The 23941-nt window shown below is 35.6% G+C and overlaps 1 protein-coding gene and 1 long non-coding RNA gene across 2 annotated transcripts in view; both read right to left on the bottom strand.

The window, feature by feature from the left end:
- Nucleotides 1–23941, bottom strand: part of LOC105486313 (uncharacterized) — a 384056-nt gene that overhangs the window by 321177 nt on the left and 38938 nt on the right. The window lies entirely within an intron of this gene.
- On the bottom strand, nt 2753–4687 carry LOC105486316 (60 kDa heat shock protein, mitochondrial). The gene has a single exon (XM_011749147.3). The coding sequence runs from the start codon at nt 4620–4622 to the stop codon at nt 2901–2903; it is 1722 nt and encodes a 573-aa protein (XP_011747449.2). The 5' UTR covers nt 4623–4687; the 3' UTR covers nt 2753–2900.

The raw sequence follows: 23941 nt of genomic DNA, 5'->3' as shown, positions 1-23941 counted from the left end.
TAGAAAACTTAATACAAATATGGCTGTTAATGCTAAACAATCTGATAAGAGAAAATGAGACTTATATGTAGCAAGCAGAATTTCTGTTTGTGAACCTAGATTTTAACAGGCACCAACCTGGACACAGGCAGCACTAAGTCATTGTAGACCTTCTTATACAATCCCCTGCTTTTGTCAACCTTACACATAAAAAAGCAGAGCAGACTGCATACTCTCTGGAAGCAGGTTTGGACCCAAAGAGAAAGACAAACAAGAAATGACTGAGCTAGCATACTCAACTTATTCCTCCAAAATATAGCAGTCGCATAACCCACTCACTCCCTCCAGAAAAAAAGCATGTTATGGGAAGATAGGCCATGATTGTTACATGAAAGGAATTGTTCACATGGCAAGAATCATTAGGATTGTGAAAAAAATAGTGTCCTCTCCATAGCAATTATGGGAAGACTTGTGTTATCTGATAATCAATTAAGCATATACTATCATGAAATTTAAGATGTTAAATCAGAACACTTTCCATCATTCATTCATTTAACAAGCATCTATTGAAACCTACTAGGTGCAGAAATTCTTGTAGATGTTGGAGTTAAGAGGATGAAGAAAGTAGACATGGTTTCCATCCTCATAACATTTATATCCTACAAGGCAAACGCCAATTGTATAAACAATTTTAGTTCAAAATCATAAGAGAGCAGTCTGGAAGTTCCTAGGTGAAATATTTAACCTTGTAAAACTGAAGAATTCTACACAAATAACTCAACTTTGAAGCAGATGGCCAAAGCATTGGTAAGGATTAGCCAAAGAAACTAAGAAAGTGTTTCTCAGATAAACAGGCAGTAAGCGAACAGGCCTTGAGCAAAGTGTGAGACTGTGGTGTAGTCAGTAAAACAAAAAAATTTCAGGAAAGCTAAAATGTAGTGTGAGGGTGAGAGAGATCCTGTTAAAGAGTATGCAGTAAAGAGAAATGCCTAGGTTCACAACTTAGAAAAATCACTCTGGCTTCAGAGAGGAAAAAAACTTTACAAAATGAGGTTAGAGACATTACTTGCAGTATTTAAGTTAAAATAATTACAGTATTTAAAATGAAAGAAAATTGATACTTTGAGGACTACACATAAAAATAAATAGAAAGCTTGTATTTAAGAAATATGTTTCAGGTAGAAAAATCAAGATTTGGTTATTTGGGAGACATATCCAATATGAGGATGAAAGAAAGGAAGATGGTAAATTTCTGCTTTGAATAGCTAAGTAGATGCCCATGTCATTCAATAAAATAGGAACCCAGGCAAATGAGATGGCAAACTGACAAGGATATGTTGGTACATTTTTATTCAGTCCTTTGTAGAATATCCAAATAGAAATGTCCAGTAGGCACTTGATTATATGGGCCTGAAGTTTAGAAAAATGAGTTCAACTGAAAACAGATATTGGAAACCAATAGCATAGAAATGGTGCCTGAAGTTATAACCATTTTTAAGTGGATTAAACTTGGTGGTATGCAATCAGCAAACAGCATTACTACTTAAGAATCACTTTTTTCACACTAAGTCTGTAAGATTTATCTTCATTATTTACAGCATCTAAAATTTTTGCTAGGGGCTGTGAACTTTGAATCACTTTTATTTATACAAGGAATTACATTTCTTGACGTTGCAATTTAAAAATCTGCATATATGGACTTTTTTTTCTATAGCACCTTAAATATACTATATTATAGACGTGAACCCAACCCAAACAATATCTATACTTCTGATGCTACATTGAGAGTGAGAAAGAGAGATTATTGAATACCTATTGAGGTCTATCATAAAAGAATTATGCCCCAGATGTTGAAAAAGAAGGAAAAGGAATGATTTAGCATATTCTTTAAATAACTGTAGAAAGAAATCTTAAGATCTTCAGAGAAAAATAGCACCAATATCTTGGTTTGTTTGTGCATTTTCAAATAACAATAACTTTGAAAAATATCACTTCACTGCAAAGAAAAAAATTAATTAATAACTATGTAAAAATACCTTAAATGAGGTTCAGATGTTTAAATATCAGGATGTTTTCATAGACATTAAATTTGGAGTTCTAGAAACTTATGTGAAATATTTATTAAAACAAGTATTGTAAGCAAAGCTTGAGAACACTAACAGGAAAAGAGAAAAAAAAAATGCATCATGTGAAATAGCTCCAGCTGTTAAAACACTTGTTCAATATTGACGGAATGTCTGTGATGTATAAGGTGTTAAACTTAACATATCCACGGCAGTTATTGATCCCCAGGATTTTCATTTTACTATGTATATAAACAAACAAGTGCAACATCTATGTAATTTGACTTTTAAAACCTAACATATTTTTGCCTTATTTCCAACTCGATTTTGTTCTATAGACCAGCAATGCCTAAAGAACTGTAATCTTAATTTTGTCCATTTTCATTTTTTTTAACTTTAAACAAATTTTTATTACACAAAGGTTTTCACATAATTGGATATTTCTCTACTTTGTACACAATTATTCTCACTCTCCACAGAAAGGCTGCTTAACTTCTCATCTGGTGGTGGCAAGCACTAAAATCCTGATTTTATTAACAGAATAGTAGTAAAAATGCCTCAGTGATTTAAGTTGAAAGCAGTACATTGGTACATGGCTCTTGTACCCATTATCAGGAATGTACAAATGTTTTTTATTCAAAAATACAAAATAAATTATCTGTAGGCATGGACAATGACAGCAGTAAACCATTATATATTTTGTCAACTGAAACCAGTAACTGATGGTTATAGTGGTTTTCAGCCAGCCTTTTTCTTCATTTTCTCCAACTGACTTCTCTGAAGTTATTGGTGAGGAACACTGCCTTGGGCTTCCTGTCACAGTTCATTAATAAAGGTAAAGCACTACTAGTCTAGGAGTTAGAACATGCCACCTCCCATACCACCTCCCATTCCACCCATTGCACCCATTCCAGGGTCCTTCTCTTCTTTAGGAATTTCTGTGACGACAACTTCTGCTGTAGTTAACAGAGAGGCCACACCAGCAGCATCCAATAAAGCAGTTCTCACAACCTTTGTTGGGACAATAATTCCTTTTTCCACCATATTCACAAAATCTCCAGCCATAGCATCATAACCAACTTCTGAGGAACTCTGCATAATTTTCTCAACTATCAAAGATCCTTCAACACCTGCATTCTTAGCAATGGTCATTGCTGGAATTTTGAATGTTCCTTTAATAATTTCTATACCAATTTTTTGATCTTCATTAGCTGGAGTCAATGAGTCCAAGGCTGGAATGCATCGAAGCAGGGCACAACCCCCTCCCAAAACAATGCCTTCTTCAACAGCAGCTCTTGTAGCATTAAGTGCATCTGTAACTCTGTCTTTCCTTTCATTCACTTCAACATCACTTGTCCCACCAACCTTCAGCACAGCTACTCCATCTGAAAGTTTTGCCAGCCGTTCATTCAGTTTTTCCTTTTCATATTCACTAGTTGTGACATCTAACTGCTCAATGATTTCTTGAATACGTTTTTCAATTTTAACCTTGTCACCTTTTCCTTTTAAGAGCATGGCATCGTCTTTGGTCACAATGACCTCTCCAACTTTTCCTAAGTCATGAGGCTGAACGTCTTCAACATTTATGGTCAACCCCTCTTCTCCAAACACTGCACCACCAGTAGCAATAGCCATATCTTTAAGCTGGTTCTTTCTATTGTCACCAAACCCTGGAGCCTTGACTGCCACAACCTGAAGACCAACCTTTAGCCTATTCAAGACGAGTGTACTTAAAGCTTCTCCATCAACGTCTTCAGCGATTATGACCAAAGGCTTACGGTGAGCATTGGCAATTTCAAGAGCAGGTACAATGGACTGGACGCTAGAAATTTTCTTTTCACTCAGCAGAACATAGGCATCCTGGAATTCACATTTCTGACCTTTTGATGTATTAATAAAGTATGGAGAAATATAGCCTCGATCAAACTTCATGCCTTGGATAATTTCTAATTCATCATTCAGTGTTTTTCCATCCTTTACTGTGATGACACCCTTTCTTCCAACCTTTTTTATTGCATCAGAGATGATATTGCCAATTTCTTTGTCTCCATTTGCAGAAATTGTAGCAACCTGTGCAATTTCTTCAGGGGTGGTCACAGGTTTAGACTGCTTTTTAAGTTCAGCAATTACAGCATCAACAGCTAACATCACACCTTTCCTGATTTCCACGGGATTAGCACCTTTGCTAATCTTCTGGAAGCCTTCCTTGGCTATAGAGCGTGCCAGTACAGTAGCAGTGGTAGTGCCATCCCCAGCCTCTTCATTTGTGTTATTGGCAACATCTTGAACAAGTTTAGCTCCAATGTTTTTATATTTATCCTTTAAGTCAATTGACTTTGCAACAGTCACACCATCTTTTGTTACTTTGGGACTTCCCCAGCTCTGCTCAATAATCACTGTTCTTCCCTTTGGCCCCATTGTAACAGCCACAGCATCGGCTAAAAGGTCTACACCTGGAAGCATTAAGGCTCGGGCATCTGCACCAAATTTTACATCTTTGGCATAAGCCCGAGTGAGATGAGGAGCCAGTACTCTGGACACCGGTCTCATCTGGCGAAAGACTGTGGGTAACCGAAGCATTTCTGCGGGGCGGCGGCGGGACGTGCGCGCGGCGAGACAAGTCGTCGGCGGCGAGTGAGGGCCATTTTATTTTCTGATTTTGATTTTTTTTTTTCAGAATACTGGCCACCATAACACTAAATATAGGCTGTGTCACATTTAGGAAGTCATATTTTGAACAAAAGAAGCCCTACCTCACTTCCCAACCCTCTCATATAGCTACAACTGGGACTATCAAATGTGGAATCCTAACCTATTCAAAAGTAGCTATTTCATAAGACAGCCAGGAATCCATAACATAGTCACATACACTCACATACACACACAATAAATGAGCAGGGTTGATTAAACTGTCTCCAGAAACAAAACTGCAAAATAAAGAGAGAATGAGATAGTGAGAACTAAGTCTGAAAAATCTATATATATAAAGAGAAACCCTAAGTAGAGGCCATGAGGATCTTCAAAGTCAAAGTTAGGATAAATCATAAAATTTATTTAGAAGAAGCTGTGAGATAATGTTTTCGCCCTGCTTTTTGTTTTTAATATACACAGATTAGAAGGAGACTATTGGTAATAAGAGTGGAACCAAACAGACATACAGATCAAGACATCATGGGGAGTGTTATTGGAAGGATACGGAGTACTCTTACTACTGGGTTCCCAGTACTACAGTGGATCCGAACTTACCTTCTGTACATCTAATTGTTCTGTGGTTCCTGTGAGGTTTAATGTCTCTTGTCTAGGACCACAGTGAATGTTTCTAAGGGCTGTGCTTTTGCAGAAGTGTCAGGACCAGGCTGGGAGACAGCAGTGATACACAGCCTACATTTAGTGTTATGGTGGCGTGGACAAAGGAGCACCTTTCAGGATTCATACATTTGGTCCAGGTGCCTTCTAATTTGCACACTGTGGCTCCACCCTTATCACCCCAACTGAAATGTTAGAATAAGCTTTTCTTCTGCTGATTGAATCTGTTTCACGAAGTCCAAAGAAACTAACATAGATAGCAAGTCATATGTATAAAAAGTGGGATCTGGTTGTTCATCACCAAGATTACTTCAAGTGCTATTATCTACTATTTTATTTAAATTTTGTGTAATGTTTTCAGGTCTTAGACTGTGTGATTTCATTCTGTTTTGATATACATGACTTAACCCTGTTTTGATCTGCTCATTCCAGGAAGCATGAGATTTCTAAATTTGTATTTTAAACTTATATTAATTGCAAGACTGTCATTCTCTGAATTATAAATGGTAGATACAAATATAATAATCTAATCACTACCTTAAATTGCACATAATCTAAGAAAGAGACAAAAAATAAGTAATTATAATAAAGTGGAGGTTATGACAGAGATAAACACATAGTATAATGGAAGCATATAAGATTCGTTTCAAGCCCAAATTTGGGGTTTAGGGATCAGAAAAAGCTTTCTGGGGAAGAGAACATGTAAGTTAAGCTTCAAAGAAGAGGAGATAGCCAGCTAATAAAAAGGTCAGGAAGGCATTCTAGGCAAGAGAATAGCTGTGAAAAAGAATCAATTGTTGAGAGAAAGCAGAGCTTTACATCAGTGGTGATCAAGCATTTTACAATTTATTGGCCACTTGGGTGGAGTCCAAGACCTACAGCCCTTCTAAAACAACTATTTCCTCTCCTTAGGGAAAGAAGGGATTAAGAAATTAAAAAGACATGAAATAAATAAGTTTCAGTAAACTTTTAATGTTAACATGTATTATTTTTATTAATATGATAATATCACTACATATATTTATATGTTTAAATAATAATCTACATATTTAAAATTAACTCTGTAAATCTTTATACTTATTTTAGCAATATGATGCCAGTTTTTAAAATTTTGCTCTTTTGTACAGGTAATACATGCACATGACAGAAAAAAAAAGAACAAAAAAAAAATTAAGTTTTATTCCCTGTCTCCCAATATCCCCACAGAGGTTACATATATTTAGTTTCCTGTGTATCCTTCCAAAGGTATTATATGCATTCACAAACAGATATATTTCCACACATATATACAGTTGGTGAACTTTTCTTTCCCAAAATTAAAATATATTTTGGAGAGCTTTCCAGACTACTTTAATGAATGTTATGCTTTTTTAATTTACTATTTTTGACTCTTTACTTGAATTAATTTTAGACATGGAAAAGTTGTGAAACTACAAGAGTTTTCTTGTATCTCTCACCACATTTTCCACAATGTTAACATCTTACATAACTATACTGTAATTATGAAAAACAGGAAATAAAGACTGTTACATTATTATCAATTAAACCACAGATATTATTTCAATTTCAGCAAATTTTCCACTAATGTCTCTATTCCAGGATCTTATTCAGAATCCTACCTCGCACTGAGTTGTTACTTCCCCTTCTGCCTTCCAGTCTGTAACAGCTCCTCAGACTTTCCTTGTTTTTTTATTCACTTCATATTTGAAGAGTACTAATCAGTTATTTTGTAGAATTTCCCTCAATATGGCTTTGTCTAATGTTTTCTCACACTTAGAATGATATTTCACATTTCTTGCATGATTGGCACAAAATATGATACCTCTAGGGACACTTTAAGAAGTAGTTCATTCCAGGCCTGAGACAGAGAACACTGGAATATCTGGTGGTATGGGAAAGTAAGAAAATGCTCAGAAGAAGATGGGAGCATTTTGAAAGAATACAGGGGCCAGTCAGACCTATGACCAAATGACCTAATGGTCTTAATGACCAATGCTGAATTGATTTGAGGGAATTTTAATCTATAAAATAAAATCATAATTATATAAATAATTAAGTAAATGAGAAAAAGAATAGCTCTTGCAATAAAATTCAACTTAATGAATTAAAAAGAAAAAATAAAAAATCAACATTAGGCAAACACCACACAATTTTCTGTGCCAAACTGTTGCAGACAAGATCTACAGATTTGGCAAAAAATTGTTGACAAAATTTGTGGGCAAAAGTTTGAGAAACAGAATTTACCTTTTCACAAGGTATCTCTTACTAGCAACTATTAACTACAAAAGACAAAATAACTTCACAGTGAAAAAAGTTGACATGCGCTAATTTAATCATGTGAAAATGATAAACATCACATAATAAAACGTGAGCTGCTTGATATAATGCATAGAGAAGAACACACTATTATAGATTAATTTTAATAAATAACTCATAAGATTTATAAATTTTTAAATATAGTTACTTTTTTAATGCAAATCTATACAGTGAAAGTCTCTACATATATATTAATGGCCTTATATATACATTGTTTCCAACATATGCAAGTATATCCAGAATAGTTTTCCAAGTGAATTGCTAGATCAAAATATATAAGTACTGTTATGTTAATATTTATAACCAAGTTGCCTTAAATACAGGTTACACAAATGTATATGCCAAGGTCTCAAAAGCAGAAAGCATTACTGAGCATTAGAACTTTTACTAATTTTACAGTTGATACATAATGTTTCAGTATAGTTTAATTTATATATGTCTTACTATATGTTTATGAGTCTTTGTACTTTCTTATCTATACATGTTTGTTCACATTTATGATCCATTTTTAATGCAGTAATTGGTCTTATTTATTTTTTATCAATTTATGGGAGCTATTTATGGGAGCTATATATTAGGAGATCAGACTTTCGTCTGCAGTACAGCTTGTAGACATTGTATCACTTAGAAAATCATTTAAATAGCGCACATTCACAGGCAGTGCATTCTGATGAAGAATCGTTGTACAAATAAATTTAGAGCATATAAACTATGTATATACACTAGCTTTAGCAATAAAATATAAATATTTCACACATGAACTATCGTCTAAACTCTCTTAGAAATTGGTGTTTACAAAACCATTGGCCATATAGATTTGTTCTGCTACACCTTTGATATAATTTGGATGTTATGTCTAAATCTCATGTTAAATTGTAATCCCCAGTGTTGAAGGTGAGGCCTTGTAGGAGGTGACTGGATCACAGGGTCAGATTTCTCATGAATACTTCAGAGACATCCCCTTGGTGCTGTCCTTGTGATAGTGAGTTCTTGTGAGATCTAGCTATGTATGTGGCATCTTCCCCCACTCACTCTCTTGCTCCTGTTCTCACCATGTGAAGTGCCTCCTTCCACTTCACCTTCCACCATGAGTAAAAGCTCCCTGAGGTCTCCCCAGAAGCTGAGCCAATGCCAGTGCCTTGCTTGTACAGTCTGTAGAAAATGAGCCAATTAAACCTCTTTTCTTTATAAATTACCCTGCCTCTGGTATTCCTTTATAGAAATGTAAAAATGGCCTAATACAACCCTGTAAGTTAAATAAAATAATCCACAGGAATACTAAAACTTACAGTAAAGATAATCCAAGTCAGAATCACAGCTGTTGGAAAACCACTACTAACTCACAACAAAGACAACCCACTAATAGAGACTACTTCTCAAAATGTGGACATTCTGCCTAAATGTGCACATGAGTAGTGGTAACAAGACTTTGCAATAAAATACTAAATTAGAGTCTTTAGTAAACCCTAGAGTATATTAATTTCATTTCATAAATATCAAATTTTAGTATCCATAGAGGTCAAAGTAAATATTGTTTAAAATAGAATTTATGACATTATATGTTATTTGAAAATAAGAAATGAAGAAAGAGCTTTCATGTTTAGAACAAGAACTAAAAAAAGAACCATCTCTTGCAGCTCATCACTTCACAGAGTTCAGGATTGGAGACTGGGGAAGAATGGAGACATGTGTCTGGGAAATACACAGGGCCCAGGACATGAAATGCTTTATGGTGATGTTAAGGAGTTTGAATTTCATCTTAGAGGCAAAGAGAGCCATTGACACATTTTAAGCAGAATGGAAATATGCTTAAGAGTTTGGGATTATAACTCCTTTTGTATCTGCCTCAGTGCAAATAAAAAGAGTATAGGAGCATACTTGAAAATACAGAGATTGGTCAGAAGGCTCTAGTAGACTCAGGGAGAGATATGACAAGTGTCTGAACAAAGGCCATGTCAATGGTAATGGAACACAGAAAAAAGAAGGTCATATGATAGAGAAAGAATTGAAAGGTATTCATCACAAACTAGATGGGAGAAAGTCAAAGATGACTTGAAGAATTGTGTAGTAGGTAACCAAAACCAAGATGGACTATATATACAAGATAAAGAGTATATTATGCAGTGTGACATTCAATTTGCCTTTGGGACAGCCAAGCAGATAATTCCAGTGGATCTCTGCTGTGTTGTTCAGGAGTCAGGACTGGGCTAGCAATTAGATGTTTATATCATCAATATGGAGGATAAATTGATTCAACTAGACTTTCCAGAAACTTGACAGTGAAGACATGTTAGGAGATAGGGCAACAATTCTGGGAGGCCAGATACCAACTTAGTTTTGAGGAAAACTGGTTTAGAAGGAAAGATAAAATGATATCAACTCACTCATAGCTCTTATGTCACCTCCTAAATGAAGCCTTCTGTATTAGTTTGTTTTCATGCTGCTAATAAAGACATACCAAAGATTGGGAAGAAAAAGAGATTTAATTGGACTTACAGTTCCACATGGCTGGAGGGTCCTCAGAATCCTGGCAGGAGGTGAAAGGCACTTCGTGCATGGTGATGGCAAGAGAAAATGAGAGGAAGCAAATGCAGAAACTCCTGATAAACCCATCAGATCTCAGGAGACTTACTATCACGAGAATAGCATGGGAAAGACTGGCCTCCATGATTCAATTACCTCCCCCTGCATCCCTCCCACAACACATGGGAATTCTGGGAGATAAAATTCGAGTTGAGAGTTGGGTGGGGACACAGTCAAACCATATCATTCCGTCCCTGGCCCATCCAAATCTCATCTCACATTTCAAAACCAATAATGCCTCCCCAACAGTCACCCAAAGTCTTAACTCATTTCAGCATTAACCCAAAAGTCCACCGTCCAAAGTCTCATCTGAGACAAGGCAAGTCCCTTCCACCTATGAGCCTATAAAATCAAAAGCAAGCTAGTTACTCCCTAGATACAATGGGGGTACAGATATTGGGTAAATACAGCTGTTCCAAATGGGAGAAATTAGCCAAAACAAATGGGTTACAGGGCCCAAGCAAATCTGAAATCCAGTGCAGCATTCAAATCTTAAAGCTTTGAAATGATCTCCTTTGACTTCAGGTCTCATACCTAGGTCACGCTGATCTAAAAGGTGGGTTCTCATGGTCTTGGGGCAGCTCCACCCCTGTGGGTTTGCACGGTACAGCCTCCCTCCTGGCTGCTCTAATGGGCTGCCGTTGAGTGTCTGCGACTTTTCCAGGCACACAGAGCAAGCTGTCAGTGGATCTAGTATTCTGGGGTCTGGAGGATGGTGGCCCTTTTCTTATAGCTCCAGTAGGTGGTGCCCCAGTAGGGACTCTGTGTGGGACTCTATGACCTCACATTTCCCTTCCGCACTGCCCTAGGAGAGGTTCCCCATGAGGACCCCACCCTATAGCAAACTTTTGCCTGGGCGCTCAGGCATTTCCATACACCTTCTGAAATCTAGGCAGAGGTTCCAAAACCTCAGTTCTTGACTTCTGTGTACTCGGAGGCTCAACAACACATGGAAGCGGCCAAGGCTTGGGGTTTCCAGCCTCTGAAGCCACAGCCCAAGCTGTACACTCGGCCCCTTTCAGCCACAGCTAGAGCGACTGGGACATAGGGCACCAAGTCCCTAGGCTGCACACATTATTGGGACCCTGGGCCCAGCCCACAAAACCACTTTCCCCCTAGGTCTTTAGGCCTGTGATGGGAGGGGCTGCCATGAAGGTCTCTGACATGGCCTAGAGACATTTTCCCCATTGTCTTGGGGATTAATGTTAGGCTTCTTGCTACTTATGCAAATTTCTGCAGCTGGCTTGAATTTCTCCCCAGATAATGGGTTTTTCTTTTCTATCACATACTCAGGCTGCAAATTTTCCAAACTTTTATGCTCTGCTTCCCTTATAAAACTGAATGCCTTTAACAGCACCCAAGTCACCTCTTAAATGCTTTGCTGCTTAGAAATGTTTTCTGCCAGATACTCTAAATCATCTCTCTCAAGTTCAAAGTTCCACAAATCTCTAGGACAGGGGCAAAATGCTGCCAGTCTCTTTGCAAAAAAACATAACAAGAGTCACCTTTGCTCCAGTTCCCAACAAGTTCCTCATCTCCATATGAGACCACCCCAGCCTGAATTTTATCATCCATATCACTATCAGCATTTTGGGCAGAGCCATTCAACAAGTCTCTAGGAAGTTCCAAACTTTCCCACATTTTCCTGCCTTCTTCTGAGCCCTTTGAACTGTTCCATTATTTGCCTGTTAGCCATTTCCAAAGTCACTTCCACATTTTCCGGTATCTTTTCAGCAATGCCCCACTCCACTGGTACCAGTTTACTGTTTCAGTTCATTTCCATGCTGCTGATAAAAGACATACCCAAGACTGGGAAGAAAAAGAGTTTTAATTTTACTTATAGTTGCACGTGACTGGGGAGGCCTCAGAATCATAGCAGGAGGCGAAAGGCACTTCTTACAAGGTGCTGGCAAGAGAAAATGAAGAGGAAGCAAAAGTGGAAATCCCTGATAAATCCATCAGATCCCATGAGACTTATTCACTATCACGAGAATAGCATGGGAAAGACAGGCTCCCTTGATTCAGTTACCTCCCCTTGGGTCCCTCCTATAACACGTGGAAATATGGGAAGTCTGGGAGATAAAATTCAACTTGAGATTTGGATGGGGGACACAGCCAAACCATATCACCCTCCCTGTCATCTTACCTGGAGAAGCTCCCAGACATTCTCCAATATTGCCTGTTTTGTTGTCTTCAGTGGGACTTACCATTGTCTAAAATACCTTGTTTACGCTTTCTTACTCGTTTATTGTCAGTGTCCCCTCACTAGAAAGTGTGCTTCCTACATTCAGAGAACATTCTCATTCTTCACTCTATACCCAGCTCCTAGATAAAATATCTTTAACATAGTTGCCATTCAAATATTTAAATATTTTTATACAAATTAATTTTCTTCTTTACTCATCAAAACTATCTGTCCCTATGCTCTCTCCTGCTATATTCATTGTATTTCTGTTATTACTACTTTCACAGAGTTTCTTAATGTAATTCTTTAGTTTTGACTCTGCCTACAGAAGATAAAGTACTACAGGATCACAGCCATATATTATTTATCTTTATATATTCCCATTCTATTCCCACATTCTACCCAATACAAACATACAATATGCCAGACACAGCGAGTATACAACTTAGCATACAGATTAATAAACACTTGAAATTTTTTTCTCTAGGCTTCTTCTCAGGTAGAGAAAAAAAAATTAATAGCACAAAAAACAGATAGAAAAGAGAAATATTCTTCAACAGAAATGGGAATAGGTGGAGTTGACTGAAGCATAAAGAGTTCCCAAGGAAGTACGAGATTCTCAAAGTACAAAAATAAAATGAAGAGAGTTAATGAGGATTTTAGCTTTGGTTAATTTTAGAGATTTTTACTTTAATAAGCAAAAACATTAAAAATTTTTAAATAAAAATATTAAAAGAGTATTTTAAAGCTGGAAAAATGCGGTAATAAAACATATATCCAAAAATACAGCCATTATTATGCAGTTCCTAATAGAGTTTCTGCTTGACAAATATTTGTTGACTTAACAAATTCATCAAATCATTATGGTTTCAGAGTGCATATAACTCCGCAGTATGAACTGAAATCAGAAATGCAGTAGTTTGGCATCTGTGACCATTGGGGTCACATTTACCACTGCTAATTATTTTTGAAAGACAGAATGACCCAACACATAACAGAATTTGTCCTGTAGGTGCAAGAATGAAGCCAAAATTTTAATACTCGAGTATTTTTGGCAATTACCAATAGAGTGCAATAGTTTTCATAAAAATGAAGTCCTACCTCTAAAACTACAAAAAAAAAAAAAAAGAAAGAAACAAACAAACAACTAAATTTCCAAAAACTTAGTGTTTTCCTTAAGTTGACAATAACAAAAGAGATTTTAATTTGGCACCTATGCACTGGATCAACGACATTTTGTGGGAATAATACTTTCATTTACTCATTTTGAAAGTGTATGTACACTTTATGAATATAGTCCGGCACCCCATAGCAATGTTTTCATCAATGATGGATACATATACAACTATCCCATAAGATTATAATGGAGCTGAAAAATTCCTATCTAGTGGTAGGCATGGTAACATTGTAGCACGACACACTATTCACATGTTTACGGTGGAGCTGGTGCAAAAAAACCTATTGTGCTGCCAGTCATATAAGAGTATATCAGGTACAATTACATACAGTACCTATTACTTAATAAAGACAACAAACGACTATGTTACTGGTTTATGTATTTACTATGCTATACTTTTAATCATTACTTTAGAGTATACTTCTACTTGTTGAAAACAAAAGTTAACTGTAAAACAGCCTCAGGCAGGTTCTTCAGAAAGTATTCCAGAAGAAGGTATTCTTTTAGGAAATGAAAGCTCCATGCACATTATCCCCCCTGAAGACCTTCCAATGGGACAAGATGTGGAGGCGGACAACAATGATGTTGATGATTCTGATCCTATGTAGGCCTAGGCTAATGTGTGCGTTTGTGTCTTAGTTTTTTTTTTGTTTTGTTTTGTTTTGTTTTTTTTTTTTGAGATGGAGTCTCGCTCTATGCCCAGGCTGGAGTGCAGTGGCCGGATCTCAGCTCACCGCAAGCTCCGCCTCCCAGGTTCACACCAGTCTCCTGCCTCAGTCTCCCGAGTAGCTGGGACTACAGGCGCCCGCCACCTCACCCAGCTAGTTTTTTATATTTTTTTTAGTAGAGACGGGGTTTCGCTATGTTAGCCAGGATGGTCTCGATCTTAACAAAAAAGTTTAGAAAGTTAAAAATAAAAATAATTTTAAAATAGAAAAAAGCTTATAGAATAAGGATACAAGGAAAATATTTTTGTATAGCTGTACAAATGTGTTTGTGTTTCACGCTGTTATTACAAAAAAGTAAGAAGTGAAAAAAATAAAGTTTGTAAAGTAAAAAATTTAGAGTAAGCTAAGATTAATTTATTATTGAAGAAATTTTTAATAAATTTAATGTAGTCTAAGTGTACAGTATTTTTAAAGTCTACAGAAGTGTATGGTAATATCCTGAGCCTTTATATTCACTCACCACTGACTCACTGACTCACCCAGAGAAACTTCTAGTCCTGCAAGTTCCATTCATGTTAAGTGCCCTATAGAGGAGTATCATTGTTTATACCATATTTTTACTGTACTTTTTCTATGTTCAGATACACAAATATTTATTATTATGTTATAACTGCCTATAGTATTGAGTAAAGAAACATGTATATAGGTTTGTAGCCTAGAAGCAATAGGCTATACCATATAGCCTAGGTGTATAGTAGGCTATACCATCTAGGTTCATAAAGGTACACTCAGTGATGTTCACATGATGACAAAATCACCAAATGCATTTCTCAGAACATATCCCTGTCATTAAGTGGCACATCACTGGACAGTCATGTGTATACATATATTAATATATGGATATATGTGTGTATATATATATTTACAAGCATATATATACACACACACACATATTATGAACATACATATACAATCACAAACATATATATACACACATACCTGAAAAATAAACATTAACAGATGAGTTAGAGCCCTGATTTCAAGATTATAAACACATATGAGGAAAAAATTATCAACTATAATCAAAATATTAACTTTGCAAGAAAGCTAATAATACCTTTGAACTTTCTTTTTTTTTTTTTTGAGATACAGCAGCTATTACAGAAAATTTCATAAAAGATAACTGCTTTTTCAACTGCTCTTAAACCCAGTTTTAAACTCCTCAGTTACCTGAATCAAACACGTAAGTGATGTTTGAAACTTGGATTAAGCAGGGCCAAACTTCAGTGAATAGCATCACTTAGTGTATTTGTAAAAGGCATGTCAGAAGTCCTGTCTTGTTGGGGGTAGGGTGAATGCAGGTGTGTGTGTGTGTGTGCGCGCGCATAGAGGTGTTATTTTTAATGATGGAAATTCAGGGCATTGAGAGAAGTTGTGGAACATGGCTGTAGGGATCTAACTGAAAAGCAAGATAGGACTTTGAGCTTAAGCTACAGCTGGTGAAACAAAACTTACTTAGCTACTGAGATCTTTAGATACTACTTTTCAAATTACTGATTTAATTTTAACTTTAAATGTAAAGTTTCCAAATGCACTAAGAAACAACAGTGGGTGTAAATGTGATAGTAGTCTAAGATAGATGTTGTTGATTTGTAATGTTTACTTAAAAGAACTAGCTTTAAAACTGGAAGCACCTAATTCATGTGCAAATAACATAATTTGTTGATGTCCCAAATCAGAATTTCTCCTCAAAATTAGAAATAATCTAAGTTAATTTGTGTCTTGAAAGTAATAATATGTCAAATATTTCAAAGATATAATTACTCAAATTAGCTATTTCCATCTACTCTAACAAAGGGTCTTTAGATTTCAAGAATGACAGAAGTTCTGCTTTATATCTCTTAGTCAAAAAGGAGCTACATCAGGACTTCATCAAATAAAATTTAACAAGAGTAGCTCTAGCATATTATTTTTAAGAGCTAACATTTATAAAAATTGAATATGAAACTAGATAAAACATTTCACAAAAAAATGCTTTATCTTTCCTACAACCAGAAAGTCTCTGAGTTCCTTTTGATTTGATGCCAGGTTGTGCTAGGATGCCCAATATATTAATAAAATGAGAAGCCACTGGTAAATAGACATTTGAATACTAATTTATTGTAGTAATTTTGGTAAATTGTCATCTAATAATTATTCCCATAGCCATATTCCTAACCAGCAACGACTGGGTTAGTCTCTGAATCCAAAGCATCCATAATGAGGACTCAGGCCAAACACTGATCGCCATTGCCTCTTCCTTCAGTGTTCCTTTCATTACTAAATGTAATACAAAGTATGTAATGAATATTTTGCATAGCACTCTAAAGCAGTGGTCTCCAAACTTTTTCAATTACATACTCATATCAGCAAAAAGTATTGAACTTATATCTCTAGACATATTTTATAAAACTATAAATTATATGTATAATGTCAATCTATTTATCAAATATTAATAAAATATATTCTTTTTTCCATTTTTGATAAACAACCAGAAGCTTTAATATTTTTTCTCTTTCTTAATGAATGCTTTTCCTCATACTCTAGAAAATAAACACCATATTGTGGAGATAATTGTAACAGAGAACCAGAAGGACAGGTTCTAGTTTATAAAATCTGATCCATAACTGCAGGACACATACAATCCATTTGGAATTCATGAAGAGAACAATAAATTAGCACACAATAAAAAGTAAAAGATCAAATTGTTTCTTAAGACTTACAGTGTCATCGAAGTTTAAAGATGTCTAAGGAGTTTTAAGAAGTGTTTATGGGTGAGGTAAGGGTCAAACCGAGCCTTAAATTAGAATAGATAAAGGCAGGAGATACATTAAATGGAACACTGACTGGAATATATCTGAATGCATTATTGTAGCATGTACACTAGAAAGAAACATGAGTTAAGAAGAGAAATGGCAATGGGGGTGGAACATCCGTGGGGCCAGTCTGGTGATACAAAAGGGTTAATGATGAACTATTCTGAATTTCTACAGCACGTGCAGGTGGTGCTGAATACTTTTACACAAATAAAGTTTTAAAGAGCAAGCTGTTTAGTCTTTAACGTGTATTAAAATTAACTGGAGATGTTGTTATAATGCTAATTCTGATAGAGTTGATCATGGGTGGGGCATGAGACTAGGGACTTAGAAATGCTCACAGATTATGGCAGTACCAGTGGTGCCTGGACCACATTTTGAGTACCAAGTGCCTAAAGGTCAGAGTCCCCACAGAACTTACTTTGTGACTTTTTATTCTTATATAATTTCCAAATTACAGAAGCATTGCAAGAATGGCACAAGGAACTGCCATACATTCTTTATCCAAATTCACTATTTCTTAATGTCATCTACTTTATAATTTTCTCAATAGATGATTGATGATAGATAGATAGATGAATGGAATGAGAGACAAAAATATGAATAATATTTTGGAACCATTTGAGAATAGATTGAAGATATTGTACCTCTTTGTCTTAAAATATTTCAGTGATTTCCCCCAAAAAGGGCATTCTGTTACATAACCATAGTACAATTATCAAAATCAGAATGTTTAGCATAGTAGCACATTTAACATACTACTGTCTAATTCATAGTCCATACACAAATTTCATCATATATCAAAATAATATGTTTAATAGCTATTTTTTTTCCAGACCAGGATCCAGTGTAGTATCATGACTTACAGTTAGTTATATCTCTTTAGTGTCATTTAACCCATAACAGTTTCTTCAGTTTGTCTTTGTTTATGGCCTCAAGACTTTTTTTTTTTTTTTTTTTTTTTTTGAAATAGTCGCTCTGTCACCCAGTCTGGAATGCAGTGGTGCAATCCTGGTTCACTGGTGCAATCCTGGCTCACTGCAGCCTCCAGCTCCCAGGGTTCAAGTGATTCTCCTGCCTTGGCCTCCCGAGAAGCTGGCAATATCAATTAGAATGTGAAATACTGTTTGTGATCACGGGATAGAGAATATCTACATTTTAGAAAGGTTTTTAAGTGTCATGAGATTCTTTCTTTGTGTTTGTTTGTTAGTTTGTTTGTCTGAGATGAGTCTCACTCTGTCACCCTGACTGGAGTGCAGAGGTGCCATCTCAGCTTCATTGCAAGCTCCGCCTCCCAGGTTCAAGCAGTTCTCCTGCCTCAGCCTCTCCAGTCTCCTGAGTAGTTGGGATTACAGGCACCCACCACCATGCCCAGCTAATTGTTTTTATTTATTTATTTTTAGTAGAGACAGGGTTTCACCATGTTGGCCAGGCTGGTCTCAAACTCCTACCCTCAAATGATCTGCCTGCCTTGGCCTCCCAAAGTGCTGGGATTACAGGCCTGAGTCACACGCCCAGCCTGACCTTGATACTTTTAAGAGTATAGTTGTCCCACTTTATCCTTGGGGGAGGCCTTCCCAGACACCCAGTGAATGCCTGAAACCATGAATAGTACCCAATCCTTATGTTTTCTCCTATATATACACACCTATGATAAAGTTTAATTTGTAAATTAGGCACAGTAAGAGATTAACAATAATAACTACTAATAAAATAGAACAATTATAACACTATAATAAAAGTTATGTGATCATGGTCTCTTTCTCTTTCTTTCTCAAAATACCATAATACTTTCAGACTGCAGTTGACAACAGGTAACTGACACCAGGGAAAGCAAAACTGCAGACAAGGGGGGACTACTGTGCTGACTTGTTTTTGACTTGTTTTTGTAGAACTTCTATCAATTTGGGTTTGTCTGATGCTTCTACATAGTTAAACTCAGATGACTTTTTTATCAGGTATATCATGGACATGATGCTGAATACTTCCCAGTATATCACATCAGGAGGCACATGATAGCGCTCAGACCAATATTGGTAATGTTAACTTTGGTCCCGTGGTTAAGGTGGTTTCTGCAAGTTTCTCAATTATAAAATTAAGAATTTTTCCACTGTCGCTAATTAGTCATTTGTGGGGCAATATTTGAGAACATGTAAATTTCCTACTCCTCATCAAACATTCATTCACTAGTTTTAGAATCCATTGATAATATTCCAATTCCATAATTCCTTCTACATACATTAGTTGATATTTTACTGTAAAAGGATTCCTTTCTCTCTCAGTTGTTTAGTTGTTTATTTATATCAGTAAAAACTCATGTATTTTTATTTTATTCAATGGATCATATCCATTATGTTATTTGTATTTTACTAATAATTTGTTCCATGTTTGGCCAATGGGAAGCCCCCCAAGCTGCTCCTTATGACTTTTTAAACAATAATTATTTAACATAGGTGTAGGCCAGGCACAGTGGCTCACATCTGTAATCCCAACACTTTGTGAAGTCAAAGTGGGAGGATCTCTTGAGCCCAGGTTTTTAAGACCAGCCCTGGCAACATAGCAAATTCCTGTCTCTACAAAAAATTTAAAAACTAGCTAGGCATGTGGCCTGCGCCTCTAGTCCCAGCTACTTGGGAGCTGAAGTGGGAGGATTGTTTGACCCTGGAAGGTCGACACTGCAGTAAGCTAAGATGGCGCCATTGCACTCCAGCCTGGGCAACAGCGCGAAACACTTGTCTCAAAGATAATAATAATAACTTTAAACAAAATAGTTTAAACCTATAAAAAATTGTGAAGATAGTGAGAATACCCATATATCCTATATGTAATTTTCCTTTATTAATATCTTACATTTATATGCTACATATGTCAAAATTAAACAATTCACGAAATCCCATAGTTTAAGATTTTTTCATAAACATTTACCTAATATTATTTTTTTATTCCAAGATTTCATCCAGGATATCATATTACATTTAGTCATGATGTCTTCTTGGCTGTGACAATTTCTCAGACTTTTCTTGTTTTTGATGATCTTGACAATTTTGAGAAATATTGGTCAGATATTTTGTAGAATATCTATCAATCAGGATTTTTGATCATAATCTAGGGTTACGGGTATTTTAGGAGGGAGATTACAGAGGTAAATGACATTCTTATCATATCACATCAAAGGTATATACTATCAACATGACTTCTTACTATTGATTACTTTGATTACCTGGCCAAGCTAGAGCTTGTTTTATTTTATTTTTTTTTCCTTTTTTATACAAAAGTATTTGGGAAGAAAAGTCTCTGTGTCCAACCCACACTTAAGGAATGGGAAGTAATACTCTACTTCTTTGAGGATGAAGTATGTGAATAAATTATCTGAAATTTTTCCACACAGATTGTCTATTTGTGCCATTTATTTCATCATTTATGTATATCAGTATGAACCTATAGACATTTATTTTGTATTTTCAGTTATAATCCAATACTACTACATATATTTTTTAGTTTTAAGTTCTGGAATACACGTACAGAACGTGCAGGTTTGTTACATAGGTAAACATGTGCCATGGTGGTTTGCTGCACCTATCAACTCATCACCTAGGTATTAAGCCCCGCATGCATTAGCTATTTATCCTGACTCTCTCTTTCCCCTCATCCCCTGCACAGACCTCAGTGTATGTTGTTCCCCTCCCTGTGTCCATGTGTTCTCATTTTTTAGCTCCCACTTATGAGTAACAACATACGGTATTTCGTTTTCTGTTCCTGTGTTAGTTTGCTGAGGATGATGGCTTCCAGTTTCATCCATGTCCCTGCAAAGGATGTGATCTCATTCATTACAACTGCACAACTGCTATATTTTATTGTTCAAATTGGTCCAACTTTGGCCATTGGGAACTCTTTCAGCTGACTCCAAATTTACTTTTTTTAATCTTTTCTAATCTTTATTATTTCTTTCATTATTTTGTTTGGCTTTAATTTCCTCTTCCTAGATTTCAAAGGTGATATTTAGTTTGATATTAACTCTAGACCTTTCTTCTTTTGTAATATATGTATTTCATGCTATAACGTTATGTATTTTTACATTTAGTTCAAAATATTTTTAATATCTAATTTTTCTTGAACCCATATGTTACTTTAGTGTTTATGGCTTAATCTCCAAATAGTTTAGAATTTGGAATGATAGTGGGGGAGGGAACAAAGACCAAATTAAATGAGTAGAAAACAGTTACAAATATGGTACATACTAATCCAACTACATTTGTAATCACTTTATATATGAACAGTCTACATACATTGATTAAACGAGATCAGGCCAGGCGTGGTGGCTCACACCTGTAATACCAGCACTTTGGGAGGCCAAGGCAGGTGGATCATTTGAGATCAGGAATTCTAGACAGTCCGGTGAACATGGTGAAACCCTATCTCTACTAAACATACAAAAATTAACCAGGCATGGTGGTGGGCGCCTGTAATCCCAGCTACTTGGGAGGCTGAGGCAGGAGAATCGCTTGAACCCAGGAGACACAGGCTGCAGTCAGCCGAGATAGCACCACTGCGCTCCAGCCTGCGCGACAGAGTGAGACTCCGTCTCAAAAAAAAAAAAAAAAAAAAAGGCAGAGATTGCCACAGTGGGTTACAAAACAAAACTGAACTATAACTTTCTGGTAATAATTTTTAGTTTCATTCCATCTGGTTGGAAAAAAATGTATTTTATATAATTTTTATTATTTTAAATTTGTTAAGGTGTATTTTTTGGTTCAGAATGTGATCTATCTTGATGAATGGTTCAGGTGGACTTCAGAAAATGTGTAACCTGCTCTTGTTATATGAAATATTCTATATATGTTGAAAAGATTATGTTGATTGACAGTGCTATTTCAGCTATTTCTATCTTTACTGATTTTCTCCCTGTTTAATCTATCAAATATAGACAAGAGTTTCCAACTGTAATCGTGGATATATGATTAGTCTATGTCTCTTCTCAGTTCTTGCTTCTTGTATTGCAAAGCTTGGTTGTTAGGTCCACAGATAGTTAGGACTGTTCGATCATCTTAGAAAATAGATTCCTTCATGATTTCATAATCTCCCTTTGTATTCTTGATAATCCTTCTTGTTCTTTAGTCTCATTTGTCTAAAATTGATATAGCAATTTCAGCTTTTTTTTTCTTTTTAAAACTTCCTTTTGAGTAGTGTTAGCATGGTATACCTTAACCTATCCCTTTACTTTTAACTTAGTTGAATCTTTATATTTAAAGTGGGTTTCTGGTAGACAAAATATAATTGGGTTTTGTTTTTTAATCCACTATGTCCATCTATCTCTTTTAAGTGATGTATGTAGATTGTTCACATAAGTGATTAAAAATGTATTTGGATTAGTATGCACCATATTTGTAACTGTTTTTGATGCATTTAATTTGCTCTTTGTCCCCTCCCCCACCACCATTCCCTACCATTTCTATCTTCTCTGGTTTTAATTGAACACTTTAGTGTCTTAGAATATATCAATTATACATTTTTTAAATTTAATTGTTGCCCTAGAGTTTACTATATGCAATATATATATTAGACTTATCTAAATCCATATTCAAATAGCACAATAGCACTTTACATATAGTGTATGTTATAACAGAGTATTCCTAATTTCTCTCTCTTGTGTCTTATGATACTGCTGTTATTTATTTTATTTATCCACATGCTGTATTTACTTAATACATTGTTATAAGAAATCCACTATAATTTTGCTCTGTTTCTCTATAGGTAAGGTTATTTTTCTTCTGTGGTTTCCTTCAATATTATCTCTTTGTATTTGATTTTCTGCAGTTTGACTATAATATGCCAGAGTATATTTGAGGGTTTTGCTGATTCTGTTTATATTATGGGAATTATTTTATTTGGTGTTCTCTGAGCTTCTTGGGTCTGTAGTTTGGTGCTTGTTATTATTTTTGAAAAGTTCTCAGCCATTGTTCTATCAACTATTTTTGTCTACTTCATTCTTTCTTTCTTCTACTGGTATTCTAATCACACATATGATATACATTTTAAGATTGCCTTTCAGTGTTTGGATGTTCTTTTATTTTTGTCTAATTGCATCACAGTTTGGGAAGTTTTCATTTACTTATCTTTATTATCATTAATTCCTTCCTCATCCATGTCAAGTCTGCTAATATTTCCATCAAAGGCATTCTTCGTTTCTGTTCACGTGTTTTTTATTTCTAGCTTTTGCCTGTTCAATACGATGTAGGCTGTGGGTTTGCCATAGATTAATTATTTTGACATATATTCCTTTGATGCCTTTTTCATTAATATTATTTTTCATTGAAAAATTATAATTGTGTTACATTTATGAAGCATGAAAATCAACTAAAAATGTATTAAAGACTTAAACATAAGATTTATAACTAAAACTACTAGAAGAAAACATAGGGGAAAAGCTCCACAACGCTGATCTGGGCAAGGATCTAGAGTCCTTGTTTTTGGCTCCCCTTTAATTTTGGGCTTCCTTATGTACTCCTGCTCAGAAAAAGACTGTGTCTTGCAGCTCTTTCAACTGTAATCCATGGTTACTAGAGCCATTTTAATGTGGTAATAAGACATTGAGGAGGGAAGACATTCTATAATATCTCAGTTAAAGTTCAGTCATCCAGTGGGCCTGTATCTTGAGGTTATAATCTTCAGAAAAGTCTCTCCAGTGGTATAGTTTTTTTCTACCTGCACTGTACTCCCTTCCCTGGTTGTAGTGTTATCAATCTACTTTTTTAAGCCTAACACCCTATTGACTATTATCTTCTTTTTTCTTTTCCCCTGGTGAGACAAGA

The sequence above is a fragment of the Macaca nemestrina genome, chromosome 3 (genome assembly GCF_043159975.1).
Source record: "Macaca nemestrina isolate mMacNem1 chromosome 3, mMacNem.hap1, whole genome shotgun sequence".
NCBI lineage: Eukaryota > Metazoa > Chordata > Mammalia > Primates > Cercopithecidae > Macaca > Macaca nemestrina.
Note: the sequence above shows the minus strand (reverse complement) of the source record. Positions and strands in the feature narration are given on the sequence as shown.

Bases quoted from the DNA above. Each gene is read 5' to 3' on its own strand.
- LOC105486316 (XM_011749147.3), bottom strand. From the start codon at position 4,622: ATGCTTCGGTTACCCACAGTCTTTCGCCAGATGAGACCGGTGTCCAGA.